General features: G+C 42.7%; 1 protein-coding gene across 16 annotated transcripts in view; it reads left to right on the top strand.

The window, feature by feature from the left end:
* DTNA (dystrobrevin alpha) overlaps nt 1-20653 on the top strand; it is a 190260-nt gene that overhangs the window by 17772 nt on the left and 151835 nt on the right. Inside the window, exon 1 of one of the 16 annotated variants that reach the window (XM_085537429.1) lies at nt 13703-13785. The exons of 8 other annotated variants lie outside the window; for them this stretch is intronic. Coding sequence is in view for 5 of the 8 variants with exons in the window: in XM_085537443.1 (XP_085393569.1) it covers nt 20453-20469 (17 nt within the window). In the remaining 3 variants the exon portion in view is untranslated. Of the gene's footprint in view, nt 1-13702; nt 13786-20222; nt 20470-20653 lie in introns of those variants that run through there. 7 more of the 16 variants (XM_085537433.1, XM_085537451.1, XM_085537443.1 and 4 more) reach the window with 7 other exon arrangements.

The following is a 20653-nucleotide window of genomic DNA, read 5'->3' as shown; positions in this document are numbered from 1 at the left end:
TGCAACTGTATTGCTATAGATTGCCTTTTAAATCTGATCTCGCATTTTAAAAGTTACAACAGGAAAATGCCAGTGATATATGTCTAGCCCCCTGTCAGATGTGAAGGAAAACACAGTTTATCAGTGACCTGCTAATGGCGGAGAAGCCACCGACTGTTCACAGCCTTGATCATACAATTGCTTAAGAGTCGCACGCCTATAGTAACATCACAGTAACTGCACAGAGCACATCAGACACACTAGTAGGAAGAGCTGAGATATCATCAGATCCTGCTCTGGCAAAAGAAGTGATGGGGCATTTAGGTTTCATATGAGGCATTCAGCATCTTGCTTGGGTAAGGTCCTGATAATCTCAACTGAGGGTAGACCTTCAAGGACTTACCCAGCTGATGCCAGAGCTTCTAATAATGCCACCTCTGTATTTTCACCTCCAGTTTTCCTTGACAAGTATTTTCTGATGGTTGTAACGCTTAGAGTTTTGTAAGCTGTGCTATGCACAGTGTTAAGAAGTGTCCTCTGGCCGGTCATCTCCCACGGTAGGTAGTTACAGAAAACCTGAGTTCCCTATGCTATGACTTTTTGTTTTACTTAGATGAAAGAGCCAGGCTCACTTTGTCCAGTTTCCCTGAGTCAGAAGTCACTGTGTTCTGGGACTTGGGAGACTTTGAATGATGAATTGATGTCCGCTGACCAAAATGCTTTGAAGGTCCTCTAATGGATTTTATTTCTAAATGTTATTAAAATGTATCTTCTTTGAAATATAAAGACAGTTTCACAGTAGTACTGTCCTCATTATAGTGGTCTTTCTTTGTTGGCGTCAAAAGAAATCCATAGCATTTATTTTGCTCTTCCAGTGATAGTATGGGTTAATAAAAAATGTGTAAAATAAGAGAGGTAGGTGGGATTTGGATCAAGGTAAGTTGTTATTTCAGACACACCTGGCTAAATTGCTAACCCTGTTGGCAATGAGGCTGATTTCCACCCGAGTCTTAAGTAGGTAAACTTCATTGGCTTGGCAGTGACTTTCCTTTATTATTTCAGTTTTCTGCTATTCTGAGGGCATGGAAAGGAAACTAATAATATTTAATTACCAGATTCTGGTATTCGTTTTGCCATGAGAAGAAAAAATGAGTATTTATGATTTGCCCTGTACTGCATCCACTGTGACTCCCATGCATCACTATGGGTAGTGATAGGCTGAATTCTATCCCTCAATTACCTCTCTAAAATATTGAATTAATTCTCAAAAAATAGAATGTTTTTCTGACGTATGCCTTTGCACAGAGAATGAATTAAACTCAAGTAGAACACAGTGGAACCTGTGACCAGAAATCTGTATCTCTGGTTACAAAGAAAGCGCTTAGCTCATAAATTAGTTCCAATACCTTCTCTCAGCTGAGGACATTCTGTCCCAACAACACCAGCATACGTGCTGTAAGGAAGCAGGTATTGCTGTTACTGGTTCGGGGAGAGGGTATTATGAGTAAAGCATCCTTACATGATGTTTTTGTAGAGTTTAGGCAGATTTTTTAATCACATGAATATTTTTGTTTTATTGCATATGGAAAGTTGGTTCCTCCAACCATTTCCATGTGAGAGCCTGTCTACATTACCATCCATGCATAGGAGCTTCAGTGTCAAGCCACAGCCATGCTTGCATGAATCATAGCTGTTAGAAAGAAAGACTTATTAGTCATCTACTTCATTGCCCTTCCTATATAGAATTATTCTATATTGTGCTGTACATTTACTGCTTTTATGCTAGTCTAATTTTAAATTATTGAAGAAATGGGGCTCCCACTGCTTCCCTTGGGAAAATGTTCCAAAGCATAATAGATCTGCTGTCAAAAATACACTCATTTCCTCATATTCATTTTTCCTTTATTAACTTTTTAATTCCACCAACTTCTATCTTCTCTGCATTTTCCTGCAGAAACCTCCCAACTGAGGTGCACTCGTGTGGGCTCCCCTAGTCCTTATCAGCATGGATGTTATTATAAACCATAGTCAGTGCTGGCTTCTGCTGCCCTGTTATTTCTGTCCTGATGTGGTTGAAGAGCATTCATTGATCATCACAAACATGTGGGCTTAGGTAGTGGTTTAAGATGTGCCTTTCTGCTTTGTGTTCAAGTGAACTTCATTAGTTCAGGAAAAGGACAGCAGCTTAGTTCAAGATCTGTCAGAAATCTTCAGACATTATCATCTGACTGGACATTAAATCTGTTTTCAATATATATCAAGTTTACCTTAGTTGGGTTCTGAGTGCAGGTATATCATCTGACTTAAACTGCAACTTTACAGCATTATTGTAATATGTGTGTATTTAATTGGCCCTGCTCTGAGCAGGTCTCATTTCTGAGCAACTGACCACTGAGCAAATCTCATTTCTCTCCTTTTGCTTTGAAATTCGCATTAGGAATTTCCTTACAAACCATAGATGCTACAAACAGCTTCCAGTCTTCTGCTTCCCTCCTTGTCTTGGGCAAGTCTGCTTTGCACTGACCTTGTTCCAGCCGCTAGCGCCCTTACTGCTGAAATTCCTCTATGGTTCCAGGTGACAGGGCTCTCTTCTGCTTTGGACAAAGACTCAGCCATGATGTCTTAGCCCTGGAAGTGAGCACTGTTCTGAAAGTTTTAGAGTTTGTCAGTTTTATTCTAGATCTATATTTCTTTTCCCAGTAAGTGACAGTATTTCCCTAGAAAATACTTCAGTAGAACTCAGTGATTTTGAAAAGGAAATGTTTTTAACTGAGGTTAAATGTTAGGCAAGAACATAAATAGAATTTGATTTCGTAGAATACATTCCACAGACAAGGCATCTGCTTTGTGGAGGACAGAATAAATACCTGCAGTGCAGAGAATGAGGTTGCAAACATGACTGAGCCCTGTGCTCAATGTCTCCTGCTTTTCCTGGAAATGTTTGCATCTTATGTAGATGGATTGTTAAGCCATTGATGTTAATGAGAAAACTCCACGTGACATCTCTCGTGGTTTCTGTGTGCGCCGCGTTCCTTCCTAAATACTCAAAAACCCACATGAGGGAGGCAAAACAAAAAAAAGACCATATAAATTGTGTGGTTTAGCAAAAGTGAGCATCCTAACTTGTTCGGTCTTTGCCAGGTTACTCGCAAAAGTTGGGTAATAAAGGGGAGAGACACTCTCTTCTGAGATAACAAGTCTTAATGCACTTCTTTAGCTCCTTTTCAGGAGCCAGCATGCAATTTTCTTCCATACAATGGACTAAAATGAAAGTAAAAAGTGAATCAGTCTTTTGGGTTTTGTCCCAATATTTCCTCTAATTGGCATTGCCAAGGTGACAGTGCATATATTACAAAAGCAGCAATCAGATGTTCAGTGTTTGAAGTCTTTTCCATAGGCTAAGCTGCCTAGGCTCCTTACCTGGGATATGATCTTATTGTCACTGAATGACTGTACTGTCCCTTTTGTTAACTAGAACTGTTTTTTAAAAGTAATTGTTCTTCTAAAATTTTAATAGAATTTGAAGACTTTACCTGATAACGTTGACTGTGCAAAAAGCATGGAATGCCATTAGTGTTGTTTTATATGCTGTAACTGACCATACATAAAACTGCGTAAGAAATTAAACCTTAACAAATGAGACCCCTTGGCAAGGGATAGATCCCAATTAAGTGCCTTTAAAAATACTGGATAGGAAGCAGCTACCGTGCATGGAAAGCAAATATTAGTACAGAGCAAATACATTTTCTAAGGCATTGTAATAGATGTGCTTGTTGAGTTGACCCTTACATTTGGAATTGTATCAGAGGAAGTAAGAAGCAGGAAGTGGCTTTGCAAATCAAAATGGAAGCCTAGAGTAACAAGTAACCTTGCAGAGAGCAGGCAGGGCTAATGCTTGCATTCAGCATAAATCCTGCCGTACGCTATCACCTTTAGGGTGTGTTGTATTTTCTAATGTAGGTCTACTTAGGTATGCAAAACTTTTACATAAGTTTGTCTTTGATTGTATACTCTATAAACCTTGCAACTATATGTTGGCAGATGAAAGTTTTTTGCTGGGTCCAACTTAGTAACTCAGAGAAAACAGCAGAAAGCCAATAAATGCCTGTAAGAGTGTACAGGGCTGAGGTTTCGAGCTGCGGTGTGTATCTGTCATGTTCTGATGTCATCTCTTTACCCTTGGGCAGATCCTTTGGTGAATTCAGATTTGTGACCTTCCAGCAGTAAGAAGTGAAGGTACAGAGCAATGACAGCACTGGATACATAGGGAAAAGGTTCCAGTCGAGAACAGCAGTTGTAAAAGCATGTTTGTCTGCAATCTACAGTAGAGAATAGTTCAAGGAAAAAATGCTTATAGTTTGCCCCAGATTTTCTTAAACAAATGCGGAACAAAGAGCTGAGTGGAACAGTAACACCACTTGCCAAGCTGAGTGCCTTCAGAAAAGCAGGCCTCTTAGCAAAGGGAAAAATCCATTCTGTCGTATACTAATGATGTGTTGCATTCTCGGACAGAGAAAACATTTTGCTATCTACTCGCCTTTCTAAGCTTCTGTATGAGTTCAGAATAGGTTTCTAGATTCTTGCCAGGTGAGGTAGCATGCAAGTTGTTGATAGCTGTGTGGCAGTGTAGAGACCAAAGATACAGAGCCTGGCAAACTATTTTCATTTGACCATTCGGTTATTTTATGTTCAGATAGCTCATTAAGTGTGTGTGACTCCTTCTGCTAGCACTTCTGACATGTCATAAATGCAGTGACCCCCAACAAAAGAGGTTAATGGCTTTCTTGTCTTGATGTTGTTGGTCCAACAGCGATCTAAAACAGAGCACTGAAGGGGTGGATCTGCAGCATTCTTTGGCTTGCTCAAAATATAGTTTATAGGAATGGCAGCTAAGGAGGTTCTGGGATAGAGGATACAAACAGAACTGCTCTTGCTGTCTTTACCTTTCAAATGAGTGGTACATATGTTCTTGTGAAAGGGAACTGAATTTAATCACATAAAAAGCGTTTTTCAGAGTAACTTAAGGGCAAGTAAATATTTATTAGTAGTGCAGAATCATAGCAAACCACAGCAGAGTTTTACTGAGAAATAACCTTATACTTAATGACTATCTTATAAATGTAAACTATAATAATCTACCTTTAAAATACGGGTCAGTGACTGTCATCACTCTGTAGTAAAGGCTGCTGGAGAGGAAGACGTTCAGCAGGCTGAGGAGAATGCTCCTGGGAGCTGGCAATTAACACATCCTGAGCTCACAGCTCCCACAGCAGTGCTTACTCTGCATGTGACAGAAGCATTAGGAAAACTTGTATCGTTCCATGCTTTTCTTGCCAATAACAAAATTCACGGTAGCTGCAGTTTAATTTATGTATGCATTAGACAGAGAAGCTCTAGGCATTCGTGCGTAAAACTACGGGAAGTAAAGTAACTGGTTTTCCTACCCTTAGCATGTTGTTTTTCAGGGATGGCCACCTCTGCTGTGCGACAAAGACTGAGCAGATCACTGAGGGCTAAGAGAGACCGAGCAGCTCTCAGCTGGACTCAGCTACTGCTGCCTGTGCTTTGTGCTGAGGACTCTTGAACTGGCAGGTCCCAGGGTCATCTCCAGCCTGCTGGGTCCTTGTGTGACAGCCTCCATGCAGCTGGCTGAGATCTCTGCTGAGCAGTGTGTGAAAGACTGCAGCAAAGTGTCCCTGGGTAGCTCTGTTGCACATTCATGGTCTTCAGTGCAGCATAGGGCTTTTGTGCTGAATTTGTGGACCAAGGTGAATCTCACTTCACCAGTAAATCTGCTAGAACTGATGGAAATGGCACATGTGCATTTATTACAGGATTTACTGCCGGTGTTCCATGAGTGGTCCATTGAGAAATCTCTTAAATACCAGCAGGCAAATATATTCTTAAGAATAAAACCTTCATGTTGAGCAGTAAAAATAATAATAATAAAATCCTATCTGCATTGTCTCCTTCCCTGTTTCCTGATGCCTGTTTGCCTGCATCTTCTGTCTAAAGTAAGCAGGTGAATATATTTTTGTTCATTTTGGAAATACAGCAACAAGTACAGTATTGTGCAGCTTAAAGAAGACCAACTAAGGAGTGTAGCTGAGTAGTACCTGTATATCACAGATGACATTTTTCCTTCTTCTGGCATCACAGAAGAATTTACTTAAAAAGAATCACTGCACAGAAATGTGAGCATGGCGTCTTTAATCTATACTTCTTTAAGGTCAGACTAATACTTGCAGTTTTGGAGGGATTTGATTCATTCCTACTGTTGTTGAAAAACTCTAGTTGTAAGGACAGGTGGGTTATGGCATTTGTCCCACAGTGACTTCTCTCACAGTAAACCTTTTCCTAAGGCAGGATCCCAAGCAGAGCTACAGCCACCCTCCCTTTGTGGATATACTGTGGGATGGGAGGAGCCAACTGGATGTCATTACATTACAAAGAACACCTGGATAAGGATATACGTTTCACCTTGTAACAATACTTTCTACTGTTTCAGCAGAAGTAGACAGAAATTAGAGCAAAGATCCTTATTGGGGTCTAGAAAAAGAAATGACAGTTTGGGCAAGTTGTGGTAGAGATCTGCCCACGGCATCCAGATAGAAGTCTAAAGGATCGAATAGCCTTGCAGGTAGTGAGTGAGCTGAGAGCTCAGAGAGTGATTGGGCAGTGTCAGAGGGGTGTAATATGGCAAGCAGAGGACTAATGAATTTTATTTCCCTTCTGATTTTCACACTGAGAGTAAGAGGAGGAAAAAGGCTGCGTAGTGTAATCTAATGTGAGACTACTGTAAGAGAAGAAGGGTAATGCAAGCTAACAAAGGCCTAGAGGGGGGACTGTTGATGAACCTCCTGGTAGGCAATGAAAGGAAGTATATGTTTGCAGTGGATGTCCAATCCTTCAGATTCTGTGCAGGGGATATCACTGAACCACATGCATAATAGTTCTGAGATGGTAAACTAAGGCAAGAGATGTGTGATCTCTCGGTATAATTTGACCTTTCTACATATTATGTTTATGTTTGTTTGTGTAGCTGCTTGGTAATTAGTTCTGCCAGCTCTTGGTTTCCATATGTCTTAAGTAACGACAGTATATTCTCAGATTTACTTCTATTTATACTAATTAAATACTAGTAAACCTGTCCACTTAAAGGACAAATTATAAATCGTCATTCCCTCAGCTTCATGTTGAGCCTCTCTATATTCCTGAATATTAAAGCTTCTTTATTTTTTATGTTTCCCTTTCTTAGAACAGTTAAGCAAGTTTATAGTCCTGCATAATTTAGCTATACACTTCTTAGATTAGGCTCATACAGAGGAAATCATGACAAATTATGTAGGAGGAAGATTTCCAGTTATTCGAGGCCTAAGGTGATGAAATTGTATAGAGATTTATATTTTTATGAAGCAAAATTGCAGTGTCTCCAGAACATTTCCATTGCATATGAGCTTGAATATACATGAGAAAATCATTATCAAGGTTACCTACTTGAATTTCTTTTAAATAAATGGTTATACGGGGTTGGAAAACAACAGCTAGCACCATAGCCCTTAGGAGACAGAAGGGTAATTCCTGACTTTGTGGAAGGTCATCAAAGCAGGCTGTGTGTTGACAGCTGCCAGTGCTAAGGAAAAGGAAGAATACTTATAAAATAAGGAATATAGTGGGGATGTCTTCCTTAAGGACTTGGAGCAAGGGAAATGCTTGCTCTGTGGGGTGGTCATTACCTGTAACTGTGATGGTGGATGCAGGCCTAGGCCAGCTGTCTGCCCTGTCCATGCGGCACAGCCCCGCACTCTGGCTGACTTGTTTTATGGTGAAGGCAGAAGGTGTTTCAGCCGATGGATTGCAGTTCGGTGTTTCGCAGTCAGCAGTGGTGTACACTGAGTAATTGCCTTCCATTTCCAAACCTATGTACTGAATCAATTTAATGGTGTCCTACCAGTCCCACTGAGCAGAGTGAACATTTCTTCCAGGCCTTTGTGGGCAAAGAGCTGTGAGATGGAGCAGAGGTCTGTCTGTTCCTAGTTAGCACAACTACATAGAGAGTTGTTTTTCTCTGGCTACTCAGGTTAATCTGAAGACTTCTGTATAGTCAACCATGCCGCAGGAAGTCAGCAATCATCCTAACAGGTCAGGGAGCCTTCATATACAGAGATGGTGCAGTGTCTGTTCACCTTATGCCACCCAGCTTCCAGCTGACTGACAAAGACAAAGTTGATCTGTGCCTTAAGGAGGAGCACAGAGCGTGGTCACGAGGCCAAATGTAGCAGCTGTATTTTCTGCACAGCTATGTCTCTGAAGCAATGATGTGATCTTGGAAATTTGGCAGAAGGGATTGCTGTGCCAGGTACTGGTGTCCTTGTTGTCCTTCGTGCTATTGGAAAGCAGACACAAAGAATTATTTGGCTGTTGAGGAGAGCTGTATCTTATCCTGCAAGCTTGTGTGTAGGATGCTGTGGAAATTAGGTAATTTTTTACACTCTGAAGCCAGGAGGGTCTTGCTTTCAGTTGCCCTGATTCAAGGCAGAATGCCCTTACAAGCATGTAGAAAAGGGAGCAGAGTTGGTCTGACCCTGGGTAGTCATCATTGCAAACCAGGAATGCGTGAATGCCTTTCAACACAAGATAGATAGGTTTTTATAACCTCTGTTATCCGTAAGAGATCTTCTCTTCTGCCTCTCTCATGCTTCTGCAGTCATACTTCAGTTTTTCTGTAGCTCAGTTCCGTTCCCAGAGGCCTGAAATGAATAAATCCAAACATGCTCTATTTCAGCTTATACCTCATGAACAGCACTGCCGATGTGACATTTTGGAGACTGAGGGAAGCGAGCCACGTTTGCTCATGGAAGAAAAAGAGAACTGCAGCAATACAATGACGTAAGGTTTATCCTGCAGGTTCACCTCGGGTTACAACCGGATCTAATTCAGCATTCTCTTGTCAGTACAGCTTACTTCGTCTGAACCAAGAAATACAGTACGGTTCTGCATGCAGCTAACTCCCACATAAAGCAGCAAAACCTTTCCAATCTGATTTTTTTCTTTAATTGCAATTTTATTTTATTTTATTTTTTTTCCACTTGAGGAACTCTTGGGCCTGAATAATGTGGGTTTATTTATCTGTCTGCTACCAGCTGAATGTAATTTCACGAATTTGATTAAAAACTGCCTTGAAGTAAACTGGAGAATCATACACTTAAGGGAGCTGTTCCCACGCATAGACAGTAATGAAGCTGTACAGGAGAATGTTGCTGTCCGGGGCCTCTGCACACCTTCAAGGAGCATTTCCCCACTGGGAAAAGGTCCTGCTCTGCAGTCCTGACCTAGAGTAGTGTTTGAAGTAGCTCTGCCAGCTCTCGATGTGCTGAAGTATTTTGTTGTTTTCATCTTGGTAGACTCTGAGAAATGACTTGCATAAATTTCCCAGTGATGAGATGTGTTTTTAATGTGTAACAGTTCTGCGGTTTTCTTTTGTATCACGGTGTAGTGGCAATCTTCATCCGCTGGCAGACCCCTGAAGCTCCCAGAATTGCAAGTGCTGATAACTACGGTGCCAGACCAGAAGTCACATTTGTGTGGAACGTGTCAAGCAGTTCCAAGAAGTGAATTAATGTGCCTTGGCCCAAACCTTAGCCAAGGTGTTTTTACACACTAAGGCAAGTGGAATTGATGTATGCTTGCTGCCTTCATCTTCAAGTGCTGCTAGCTACCACCAGAGTGGAAAAATGCTTTAGAAAGCAAAGGTTTGTGGTGCACTCCCAGGGCTATAATCTTTGTGGGCTTTTTTTTCTTAAGCAGAAGTTTTACACAGAAATCTCTTGACTAAACTTTAGTGTTAAGCAAACGTTGTGTTGGGTCTGACCCCAGTACTTTGTTCCTGACAGTTTCCAACTGGCCAGTGGATAGCTATGAAATAATGTGACAAAAGGGGAATTTTCTTCTTAATCCCTCACATTGAATCACTGCTAGTGTCAGGAAATATAAATATTTGTCTTCTGTTGCTTAAAGAAAGCAAGGTTCATTAAGGATTATATCCTTTCTTTCTGAAACAAATGAGTTTCTAATGGGAACATGCAGGAATTCATTAACAATCTAATGAATATTTTTAATAGTCCTTTTTGGTCCCAATTATAATATAATGCAGACAGCTCCACAGGGTAAACTACATTTCAGGTTTAAAAAGGTAGAACAGACTTTTCATTAATCTCTTTTAGCTTTGCCTTTCAGTTTTAACCTCCCTATTGAACTGGCTACAGGCAGTGCTGTCCCGATGCCAGCTTTACAGTCACTTATTTGCTTTGCTTGAGCAACAAGGGTTTCTGCACCCCGCCTCGGGTTTCAGGTTGTGTGCCTGACATTGCTGGTGTCACCAGGAGCACAAGTAGGTGCCACAAGGGCTGAGATCACCCAGCCAGCCTGCCTCTGTGATGGATATCTCTAACTCTTTCCAGCTCGAGCTGACTTTGATCCCACGTAATGAAAAGCCTTAAAATAGAAAGTGGAAGGGAACAGAGGGGAGGTTTAATTATTTACTGGTGATGTAAGATCTGTATCTTTTGTAAAGATACTTCTTTTGTTGTTTTTTGGTCTGTTCAGTTTTCATTAAGCGAAAATAAAATCTTTGTGCTCAGCGTTGATTCAGAAACTGGGGCTGATTAAAGAGGCTTTTGAAGAGAGCTGCATTCTTTCCTTCTTTTACCTAGTTGTTTTTTCCCGTTTCCTAAACAAAATGAAAATACTCTTTTAGCAATTTACAGTATGTTAGCTGAAGCAGTGCTGGGAGATACGAGCTTGAAGTTTTAGTTGCTTTAGTTGAGTTGTCTTCTCATTCATTGCACTATTAATACAGCAAGTGATCATGAAGATGACAAAGGGCCTGGAGCACCTCTCCTGTGAGGAGGCTGAGGGAGCTGAGGTTGTTAAACATGGAGAAGGGGAAGCTTAGGAGGATCTCATCAGTGTCTATAGAGGGTGCAAGACACTCATCAGTGTCTATAGAGGGTGCAAGGAGGGTGCAAAGAGGATGAAGTCAGTCTCTGTTCAGTGTTGCCTGGTGCCGGGACAAGAGGCAGTGGGCACAAAGTGGAGCACAGGATGTTCCCTCAGAGCACCAGGAGCACTTCTGTGCTGTGCAGGTGACGGAGCACTGGCACAGGCTGCAGGAGGCAGACAGGTGTCATCCCAAACCCAGTGCAGGAGCTGGAGGAATTGACACCACCCAGAGGACATGAACTCCCAGCAGGCTGAGTGGGTGGGGAGGATGGGCTTTTGGTGCTCAGTTTCCTTGCCGTGTTGCGCTTAAAGCCAGAAACAACATAGCAATTCCTGAGCAAAACATAACTTGATTTGTTTTGGAATGATCTTTAAGGTTCCTTCCAACCTGAGCCATTCCATGATTCATAGTACGTGCGCTTGGGAGATCTGTGTGCTCACACTGAGACTCGAGGAGCCCCAGTGCCCATCAATATCACCGTGTCCTCAGCTTCTTCAGGGAAGTAGGCAGTAATGAGAAATACAGTGAGGGCTCAGAGAAATGTCCTTGCTTTATCCTTGGTGGATGGTCTTGATGCCATTAGCAAACTACTGTACATAGGGGAAAACATGCCTTTAATAGTCTTGTCTCAGCTGCTGTTAATTTGATTTCCCTCAGGTATTCTGCGTTCAGTCACAAAGTCCTGGAGCAAGGCTTGGTGTAGCAAGGAGTACAAATAATTTACGCTGTGATGTCTGAGGTTCCCAGATAAAGCATGCACTATTTCAAACAAAGCAAAAGAAAAATTCCTTTTATTTGGGGATAGACAACATGAATTCAGAGAGAGGGGAGGAGGTGCTGCAATAAGAAACGTGTTTATTCAAAGCAGTTTTTTGGTATCTGACAGCGAGTAGATTACGTCCAGACCTGTGTTCAGCTTCTGTGCATACACGCTGTATATTTGCAGGTTGTTTGTCATGATGCTTCACAGAGCAATGTTAAAGTAGTTTGTAATTATTGTTGGATTATTTACGCATAAAATATTTTTCTATGTATCTCTTTTCCTCTGGAAGTTGATTTGATTCCATTCCAGCCATAAATGTAAAGAAGATTGCTTCTTTTTTCATGGAAACTGAGGAAGTGTGAGTTAGGCACATAATTATGTCTGTCTTGAGACTAAAACTGCATTTGTTTGCATTTGTTTGTGTTTATGTAAATCTTCAGTAGGACAATTGGAAAGAATGGACTGGATTCTGCCCCAGATCATCATCTCCTATTGCGTTGCTGGAGCCACTCTTTTCAGGGTGGGATTTTTCAATAGGGCTCAGTGTTGCAGTTGGGAGTGTTCAAGAAATGCTTGGATGTGGTGCTGAGGAATGTGATTTAGCCTGGAAGTATTGGTAATGGTTGGACTAGATGATCTTCTAGGTCTTTTCCAACCTTGATAATTCTGTGATTCTGTGATTCTGCATCAGTTCTGCTGCTACTGTGGTACTGCTCTGCTTGCATAGATTTGCAAAAGCTAAAATTAAAGCATTTCAAGAAGAAATAGGTCATGACCGAGTGCGTTTGAATGCTAATTATTCACAACTTTGAAATTATTGAATGTGTTTCTTCAGATTTGCACTGTTCCGTAGATCCCATTGACATTTAAATGTAATTTACTTTTATCACCACATTGTATCATAAAATCCAGTTTCTGATATTTTCATTAACCGGTAGATGTTCTGTAATATAAAGGAAATCATACTTAGGTCGTGGAGGAAAAAGGAATGCAGTTAATCTGTTGGTTTCTAAAATTCGCTAATTAATTTTTTTAATCTCATACCGGTGTTAGGAAGATTTGGGGATTTATTTTCAGTAAAAGTTCCTGAAATTCTCTGTACGGTTGAAGATGAGCGTTACGATTGGAGGTTCAAAGTCACCAAATCATAAATGCTGCACTCCAGCCTTTTGGACTTGCAGCCTTTAATCGTCTCTTTTCATATGGAAAATGTATGCTTCTCCTGGAGGTGCTGATTCTTCTAATCATTCCTTCCCATTCTGATGAGTTTGCACCTTCTCTGAGGAAAGCTCTTGAGAGTGATTTCTTAGTCTGAGGTAGTCTCTACTCTGGTTTGAATTTCCATAAATCAGGTCTGAAAGGGAAGTTTGCGGTAGCTGAAATATTGCTCTGAAGATTGCAAGAAAAGCACTGTAATGCCTGAGCACTGAAAGCATGTATTTTTCTTGGGGTACCAGTTTTCACTGTATTCAAAGAAGGATTTTTGTGGCAGCTGCAGATGTCTTTCTTAGGTGGTATTCAATGCTGCTGATTTCTCAGCCCTGAGAAATAGTGTGCACGGTGGGATTTTTGACCAGAGTAATGGTCAGGTGGTGGTGGGTTAAAAAAGTTGATCTTTTAGCAACGATCAAATTGATAATTCACAAATCATTATTTGTCTTTCCGTAAGCCCATTTCCCCCCTTCATCTCTTTTGCCTGTGCTTTGTCGTGTGAAATTCGGTGTGGCATTAACATGACTCCCAGGTTGGGTGTTTCTTCCTTCCCGTTTGATGTCTGCGAGGAGCCCAGGGTATGCGAGGCATTTGCTGCCGGCATTGCATAACTTGTCATTTGGCTGCTGTAAGCAACCATGCCTGGGGAGCTTCATGCGCCTCTCTGCAGGCTGAGCCGCGCAGCTGATCGTGACACCCGTCCTCGTAGGATGAGATCATCAGCTAAATATAGGTTATAAAGCGGGAAGACCGCGCTCAAGGAGAGGCGTTGTTTCCCCGTGTTCCCTGCGCCGTGCTGGAAGCAGAAGGATAACATCTCTCCTAGCAGGTACAGAGCAAAAGGCATTTAATGTGTTGAACGCGGAAGACGCGCATCGCGCCATCTCCTGCGTGTGATGGTCTTTCCTTCCTCATCAGTGCGATTTCTCCCCTTTTTCTAGTCCACCTGTGTCCGTGCGGATTTCTCACTGAAAGCTGCCATCTGTCATCTCGGCTTCTCTGGCTGACATTTGGGATTTCTCTGCAGGATGGGTACAGCAGAGGGAGCAGTAGGACAAGCTTCTCCCAGGCAGTCTCTCCCCGCATGCTCCCTCCCATCTCGCACCCCCGGGCTCAGCAGCATCCCCTTCTATCCCTGCTCTCCCAGCAGGACCCAGCCACAACCCGTGGGGCGTGTGGGTGTCATGGGGTCGGGACGCAGATGGCAGGAGACGACTGTGTGTCCATGACACCTGCCACGATGTCTGCAGAGCCCCACACACCTCAGGGTGTGAGGCAGACACTGCTGGCATTTGTATAACTGATCTGGCAGGATTCCTGTCGCTGCCCTAGATATTGATGCTCCAACAATCATCATCACTTGTGAGATTTTTAGGCTTCCTCCTGTGTTCTTGTTAGGTATTTTTTTCTTTTTTTTTTTTTTTTAAATAAGTTTTCCTCTTTCACCAAAGTTTTTGTCTAGAGAGTTGAATAAAGTAAGCTGAGAGCTTAAGAGAGACTCAGAGCTCTTGGAGCAGGTCCAGAGGAGGGCCACTAAGATGATCAGAGGGCTGGAGCACCTCTCCTATGAGGAAAGGTTAAGGGAACTGGGCTTGTTTAGTTTGGAGAAGAGAAGGCTCCTGGGAGACCCTTCCAGTACGTGAAGGGAGCATATAAACAGGAGGGGGAATGGCTGTTTATGAGGGTGGACAGTGATAGGACAAGGGGGAATGGTTTTAAACTGAGACAAGGGAGGTTTAGGTTAGATATTAGGAGGAAGTTTTTCACAGAGTATGGTGATGCACTGGAACAGGTTGCCCAAGGAGGCTGTGGATGCCCCATCCCTGCAGGTATTCAAGGCCAGGCTGGTTGTGGATCTTGGCTGGTGGTTGGCAACCCTGCACATAGCAGGGGGGTTGAAACCAGGTGATCATTGTGGTCCTTTTCAACTTACGCCATTCTGTGATTCTTTGATTCTATGATTCTGTGATTCATTTTAGAGCGGGAAGGATTTTCTGGTGGGATGTGGGATTAATGAAAGATGGACGTTCCTGTGTTGGGCTAAACTGAACAGAGGATGTATTTCATAGATTATTTTCTCCCGGTCCTGAAAGAAGTGTATGTCTCTTCATCTACACGTGTGTCTGCCTGCACGCACACTTCAGACATTGGCCAACTTTCCACGAAAGGCCTGTGGTTGTCTGTCTAGGCTAATGTAAATACCTAACATTTGTGGCACCTTAATGAAAGAACTTACTGGAAGTCTTCTTTCACTTTAGAGCATAGCATTGCAATGAAACCAAGGTGCTGGAATGAGAAAGGATAGCAGAGCCATTTTCTTAATAAAAAGATTCCATTTGCTTCATGATTTCAAGATGAAAGACATGAATATCAGGATAAAGTTGTGACAAGATGAATTTTGGTGCTGCAGTCTTTAGTCTGACGTAAGTTTCAGCTATTCTTTTCAGGCACTGGATGCCATGAGCTCTCCTATTTAGCACTCATCAGTACTTTCGCATGTAGGGCTAGAACAGACATGATTTCAGAACCAGATTATGGCAGCAGCTAGAAGGACAGTTGTGGAGGCCTGGGGAAATTCAAAGGATCACTGTGGAGATAGTGTTGCAGCACGACTGCATGGTAGGTGAGAGGAAGCTGAAGGTAGACATGGGCAGCTCTCAGTTCCTGAGGGATAGGGATATTGATGGGAGTTTATAGGAAACAGGGATTGCTGTCACCGGGAGCAGTAATTAACAAGGTCCTTAAATCCTTAGGAAAACAATCTTCATTAGATGTGCTGCTCACCAAGCAACTTTAATGAAATACAGCTGTCACTTCAAACCTTCCAAGTTCAGCATTTTCAGGCGGGGAGCCAATAATGGATGATACAGCCTTTTTTATTTATCTGTGAGCACCATCAGGCCAGGAAGGACTTTTCCAGGACTCAGCACCGGGTGGAATTAGGATTACCTGTCTTTGTTTTTTGTTTTATATGTGCATGTTTTTCCTTTCAGTGAAGTAAAAATGACTTATAATGACTCACTGATTTAAGTTCTTTTGATTTTATTAAATCTCAGAGGTCTTTGTTTTACTGGTCAATTTAGATTATCCCCTCCACTCCCTGTAATGAGCTGTAGGCCTGCTGTTAGGTGATAAGCCTCCTAGGAGCAGTAGGAGGACTCGTCTTAGTGTTTTATATATATATATATATAATGAGGGTGAGAAGCTTGTGAGCAACCCCATGAAAAGGGATTTGGAGGTCTTGGTTGACAAGAAGTTAAATGAGAGCAGCATGCTCTGGCAACCCAAAAGGGCCACCTGTACTCTGGGGTGCATCAGGCCTATCACTGTTGGTGGGTGAGGAAAGGGACTGTGCTACTCTGCTCTGTGCTGTGCCATCTCACCTCCAGCACTGGGTGTGGGTTTGGGTACCATGCTATGAGAAGGGCATAAAACTAGCAGAGAGTGTTCAAAGGAGGGCCTGGATAAGAAAGTGTGAGAAGGCTGAGGGGAGGTCTCATGGCAGTCTGCAGCTCATCACAGGGAGTGGAGGGGCAGCGCTGAGCTCTGTTCTCTGCCGACAGCAACAGGGCCCAAGGGAATAGCGTGGAGCTGTGTCAGGGGGGACTACCCTTGGAGTGGGGGTTAGGGAAAGGTTCTTCACCAGAGGGCAGTGGGCATGGAACAGGCTGCCCAGGGCAGTGGTCATAGCCCCAAGCTGATGGAGCTCAAGGAGTGTTTGGACAGCACTATCAGACATAGGCTTTCAATTTGAATTCTCTTGTGTGAAGCCAGGAGATGGACTAGATGATTCTTAAGGGTCTCTTCCAACTTAGGCTATACTATTATGGCTTACTACAAAGGCACTAGATAGGAGAGGAGCAACATGTAGGGTAATTCGTGGCCAAACCTTGCCTGTTGGACCTCACTGGACAGGACTTCTAGTATAACCAAGCAGCTGAGTCACTAAGTCTGGAAATAGACTGGGGGTAATGGAGTTGATTTAAGTATCACCGAAAAAAGCCCATGTATTTGATCCACCATGACGCATGGAACTGCATTCCTGTCAATGTAATGGCAGTCCTCTGCTCAAAGCTCTTACTCTTGAATGAGCCTGTGCTGAAATCAGCTGTAGAGGTTAAAGAGATTGTTCCCGCGAGCAAGAATTACTCTGAGTAAGACTTAGAAGGACAGAGCCCGTAGGGTGAAAAATGTTGCTTGTCCCAGTAAGCCCAAATCTTAAGACTGTCAAGAGAAATGAATTCAAGATGCTGACAGACAAGGGAAGATCAAGAGCAAATTCTATGCACGTTAAAAATAGCTGAATATGAAGGGACAGTGCATGCCTCATAGGCACTGGGCTAAATTGGAAATGGGTAGGAAGTCACATGGTTTCAAACACGTTACGTATTTGTATTTGAGACTAGTACCAAATTACTATCACCTCTTCATCTTTCTCTACACAACAGCTCCTGCCTCTACAGTAACTCATTCCTGCTTTGTATTTTGTATGTCTCAAATCTAATGGTACCGGTGCTCCCCAGTGTTGCTTTTGCTGATGTATTTAAGCAACAGGCCTTGCTAAGAGAGGAAAAGCAGTAATCCTCCCAGCTTTGGTAAATCTCTCCCAGCTATATGCTCTGCTGGCTGCCATGTTCAGCTCTGGACACGTGAGGTGCTGGTATTGCTGTACACCTCTTCATCTGAGAGAACTGGACACCTGTCTTCTCCTTTGGACATAGGACCTCTCTGTCCCATTCATGGGAATGGGATCTTGCTGTCTACATCAACATCCAAGCTTCTCCAGAAATTTGAAGCATCCAGTTTTTCAAAGCTCCACCTCTATGTACTCTTATGTTTATAATTAACATGTGATGAGACTTAAGAAGCATATACTTAGTGTTCTTTTAGAGGATCCAAAACCTAATCTCTTTTTGTGGATTCCCCTCCATTGTTTCCCCTACAATTAAGCATCCTTTAGAAGTAGATTGGAGTCCAAGAACCAGCTCAGTGTTAATTCTTCACCTCACTTCTGATCCATCACATTGGTGCATCACACTTTCTTCCATGGAGAGCTGTTTTCCTCCTTGCTGGTTGTGTTAATGAAAAGGAGCCCTCAGCCACAAAAGTACAACTTGCCTTTGTTCTTTCTTGTTTGTCTCTCTGAGCTTCTAAAGTACTGCACTTCTTAAGACCTAATGTTAACTTTGCTTCCGGTGCTTATCTGCCCTTTAGGTCTCCCATCCTTACAGAACAGTTTAAGAACACTGATTTGAGGTACAGTGTTGTCATTACACAGCATGGAGTTCCTCTGTTTGAATGGGAGTCACTGCGGTGTAAGGACTTCTCTGGTGTGAGAGATTTGTAATGGTAGATGTGGCTCTATTGGAAATCAGTGCAAGGCATTGTTCCTGCAATTCACAGCAACTCCTAAAACTGAGTAATAGACGTGTTCCTTGAATCCTGCTATCAGCAAGCCACAGTTTTGGGACCCAAGACAAAGGAGAAGTTGAGCGACTGCCTTAATTTCTGGCAGGAAGTCAGTAGCATATTTTTTGCTTGCTGGTTTTTTAAAGCTCTCTGCAAAGCAGACATTAAACATACTGAGGTCTTGCATTTCTAATAGTAAAAAAGATTAGCCACTCAAAATAAATCTGATTCTTCAGGAGTCATCTTGTCAGCTAGTTTATTCCTTAATATTTATATGTTACGGGCAGCTTTTCCAGGTGCATGAACCTTAGCTGATTCCAAGCTAGGAACTCTTGCCTTCCTGCCTGCAGGACTGACCGCAGCAGGGGCTGTGTGTGCACTTTGTGTTTTTATCCAACTCTGTCTCCTGCAGCAGCGTTGTTAACAGTAGCTCATCAGAGATGAAGTGCAGACTTCTTTTTCACTAATATACAGCCCTTCAGAGTCATTTTGCAGCCCTTTCAGCCTTTCCAAGTTTGAGCTGTTTTCTTTCTTTGCCCGGAGTAAATGCATACTTACTTTTATTACTAGATCAGCCTCTCCTCTCAACATGGGTGCTCTGGAAAGTGTAAAGTCTCATCAAATAGGCCATTGGCAGAGCATTTATAAACTGTGTTTTTAACTAAGTGATGATGGACACAGCTTGGCCTCACACCCCCTGCCCTGACCTGTGCTGGCAGCAAGATGAGGCTAAGGACTGTGAAACAGAGATATTTACTTTATTTTTCTGCTTGAACTGTCGTGACAGTAAATTGCTGTTTTCCAGTTTTAATACAGAGTGTTCAGTAATTCATTTACATACAGCATTCTTCCCTTCTCACCAGTCTTTGAGATAAGGAAATCCTGATGGCAAGCAGTATTCAACCGAATGCATGCTTACAGATTAAAAACCAGCTGCTTCCCAAGGCAGATATCAAGAGCCAGGGGTTTGCGTCAACAGTATCGACTCCTGGAGTCACCGGTAGTAATCCTGGCTTTCTGTGCTTTGTGGAAAGACTTTTTTGTTGTGCACTTAATTGCCTTGAAAGCTGCCAAGAATCAGCAGTTTAATTATTTCGGAGCCTGACTTCCGAACAAAATTGCAGTGCATTGGTATTGTAAAGAGACACGCATTTAAGAAGAATGAAAGTTCAGAGTCTTAACATTTGAAATCAAGTATGGACTTTTTTAATTCTATGCTCAGTTTCTCTCTACAGATCTCTGAGTGGGCAAAGGTGCTATTAGCATCCAAATATACATTTCTGCTGGAGCTTGATACGACAGTGCTGCCCTGCACCTTTCTTTCCCTTGCCCTCATGCCCCACGAGCTGGTGGCATTTGCAGACATCTACAGAAAATGCTTTGTAGTGTTCCTACTATTTCTTACTGTGATTAAACGAGTGACTGCAGGATTCAAACTCAGAGACTTTGGCTGATAGTAGTTTTGGCACGAGCAATGACCCCAGGTCCCCACACACTGAACATAAGCAGTGCCACTTAAAGCGTTTTTATTCCCAAGCGCTACAACGGCGTGTTTTGCAGCAGCTTCTAAGGAAGGACTGGATTATTTTAGTGTATTCACACAGGCTGAGCGAGCCTCCAAAATGTAAACCAGCATGTTCAGAATGCGGTGTTTGGTGGCAGTGTGTGCGAGCCGCTTACAGAGGGGGTTATTTTTGTTGGGGTGAGGAGAGTGTGTGTGCTCTGTGTGTTGTGTTGTGTTGTGGGAGGTATGTGCTGTGCATGGGGGGCGAGGTGGGGATGGAATGTCAGCTTGGGGAGAGGGAGAGGAGGGAGGGGGGTCTGGGTGCCTGTGATTGGTAAGAGCTCCACAAAGGCATCTGCCAGCAGGACTTCAGAGGAATGTGAAACCAAATCATTTACAAGTTAAAGATAGACGCAGAATACACAGCATCTTGAGCCAGGACTTAAATTCATCCCTGTCTGCCTGGCTCCTCGCAAAGCTCTGCCTGTCAGCTTTCCTCTGTCTCCTCTCAAGACTCTAATATTCCCTTAAAAAGTACCTTAATTCTGGATTCTGTGGGATTACTGAGGTGGCAAGAGGGATCATGGTGCATACCATAGGGTAAGTAGGAAGCTTGCCTTTTGCCATTTGCTGCGGTGGTGACTCTGCTTTGCTTCTGCTTTCGGAGCTCAGTTTTCAGAGCCCAGGAGTTCCTTAAAGGTAGATATCCAAGTAATGCTTTCCCTCGTGAGTTCTTTTGCCCTATTTTCTTAATACAGATTGTTTGAACTTTATTCTCTAACAG

This window comes from Coturnix japonica, chromosome 2 (genome assembly GCF_054131305.1).
Source record: "Coturnix japonica strain WE chromosome 2, WE-NBRP24, whole genome shotgun sequence".
NCBI lineage: Eukaryota > Metazoa > Chordata > Aves > Galliformes > Phasianidae > Coturnix > Coturnix japonica.
This window is presented reverse-complemented; position numbering and strand designations above follow the sequence as displayed.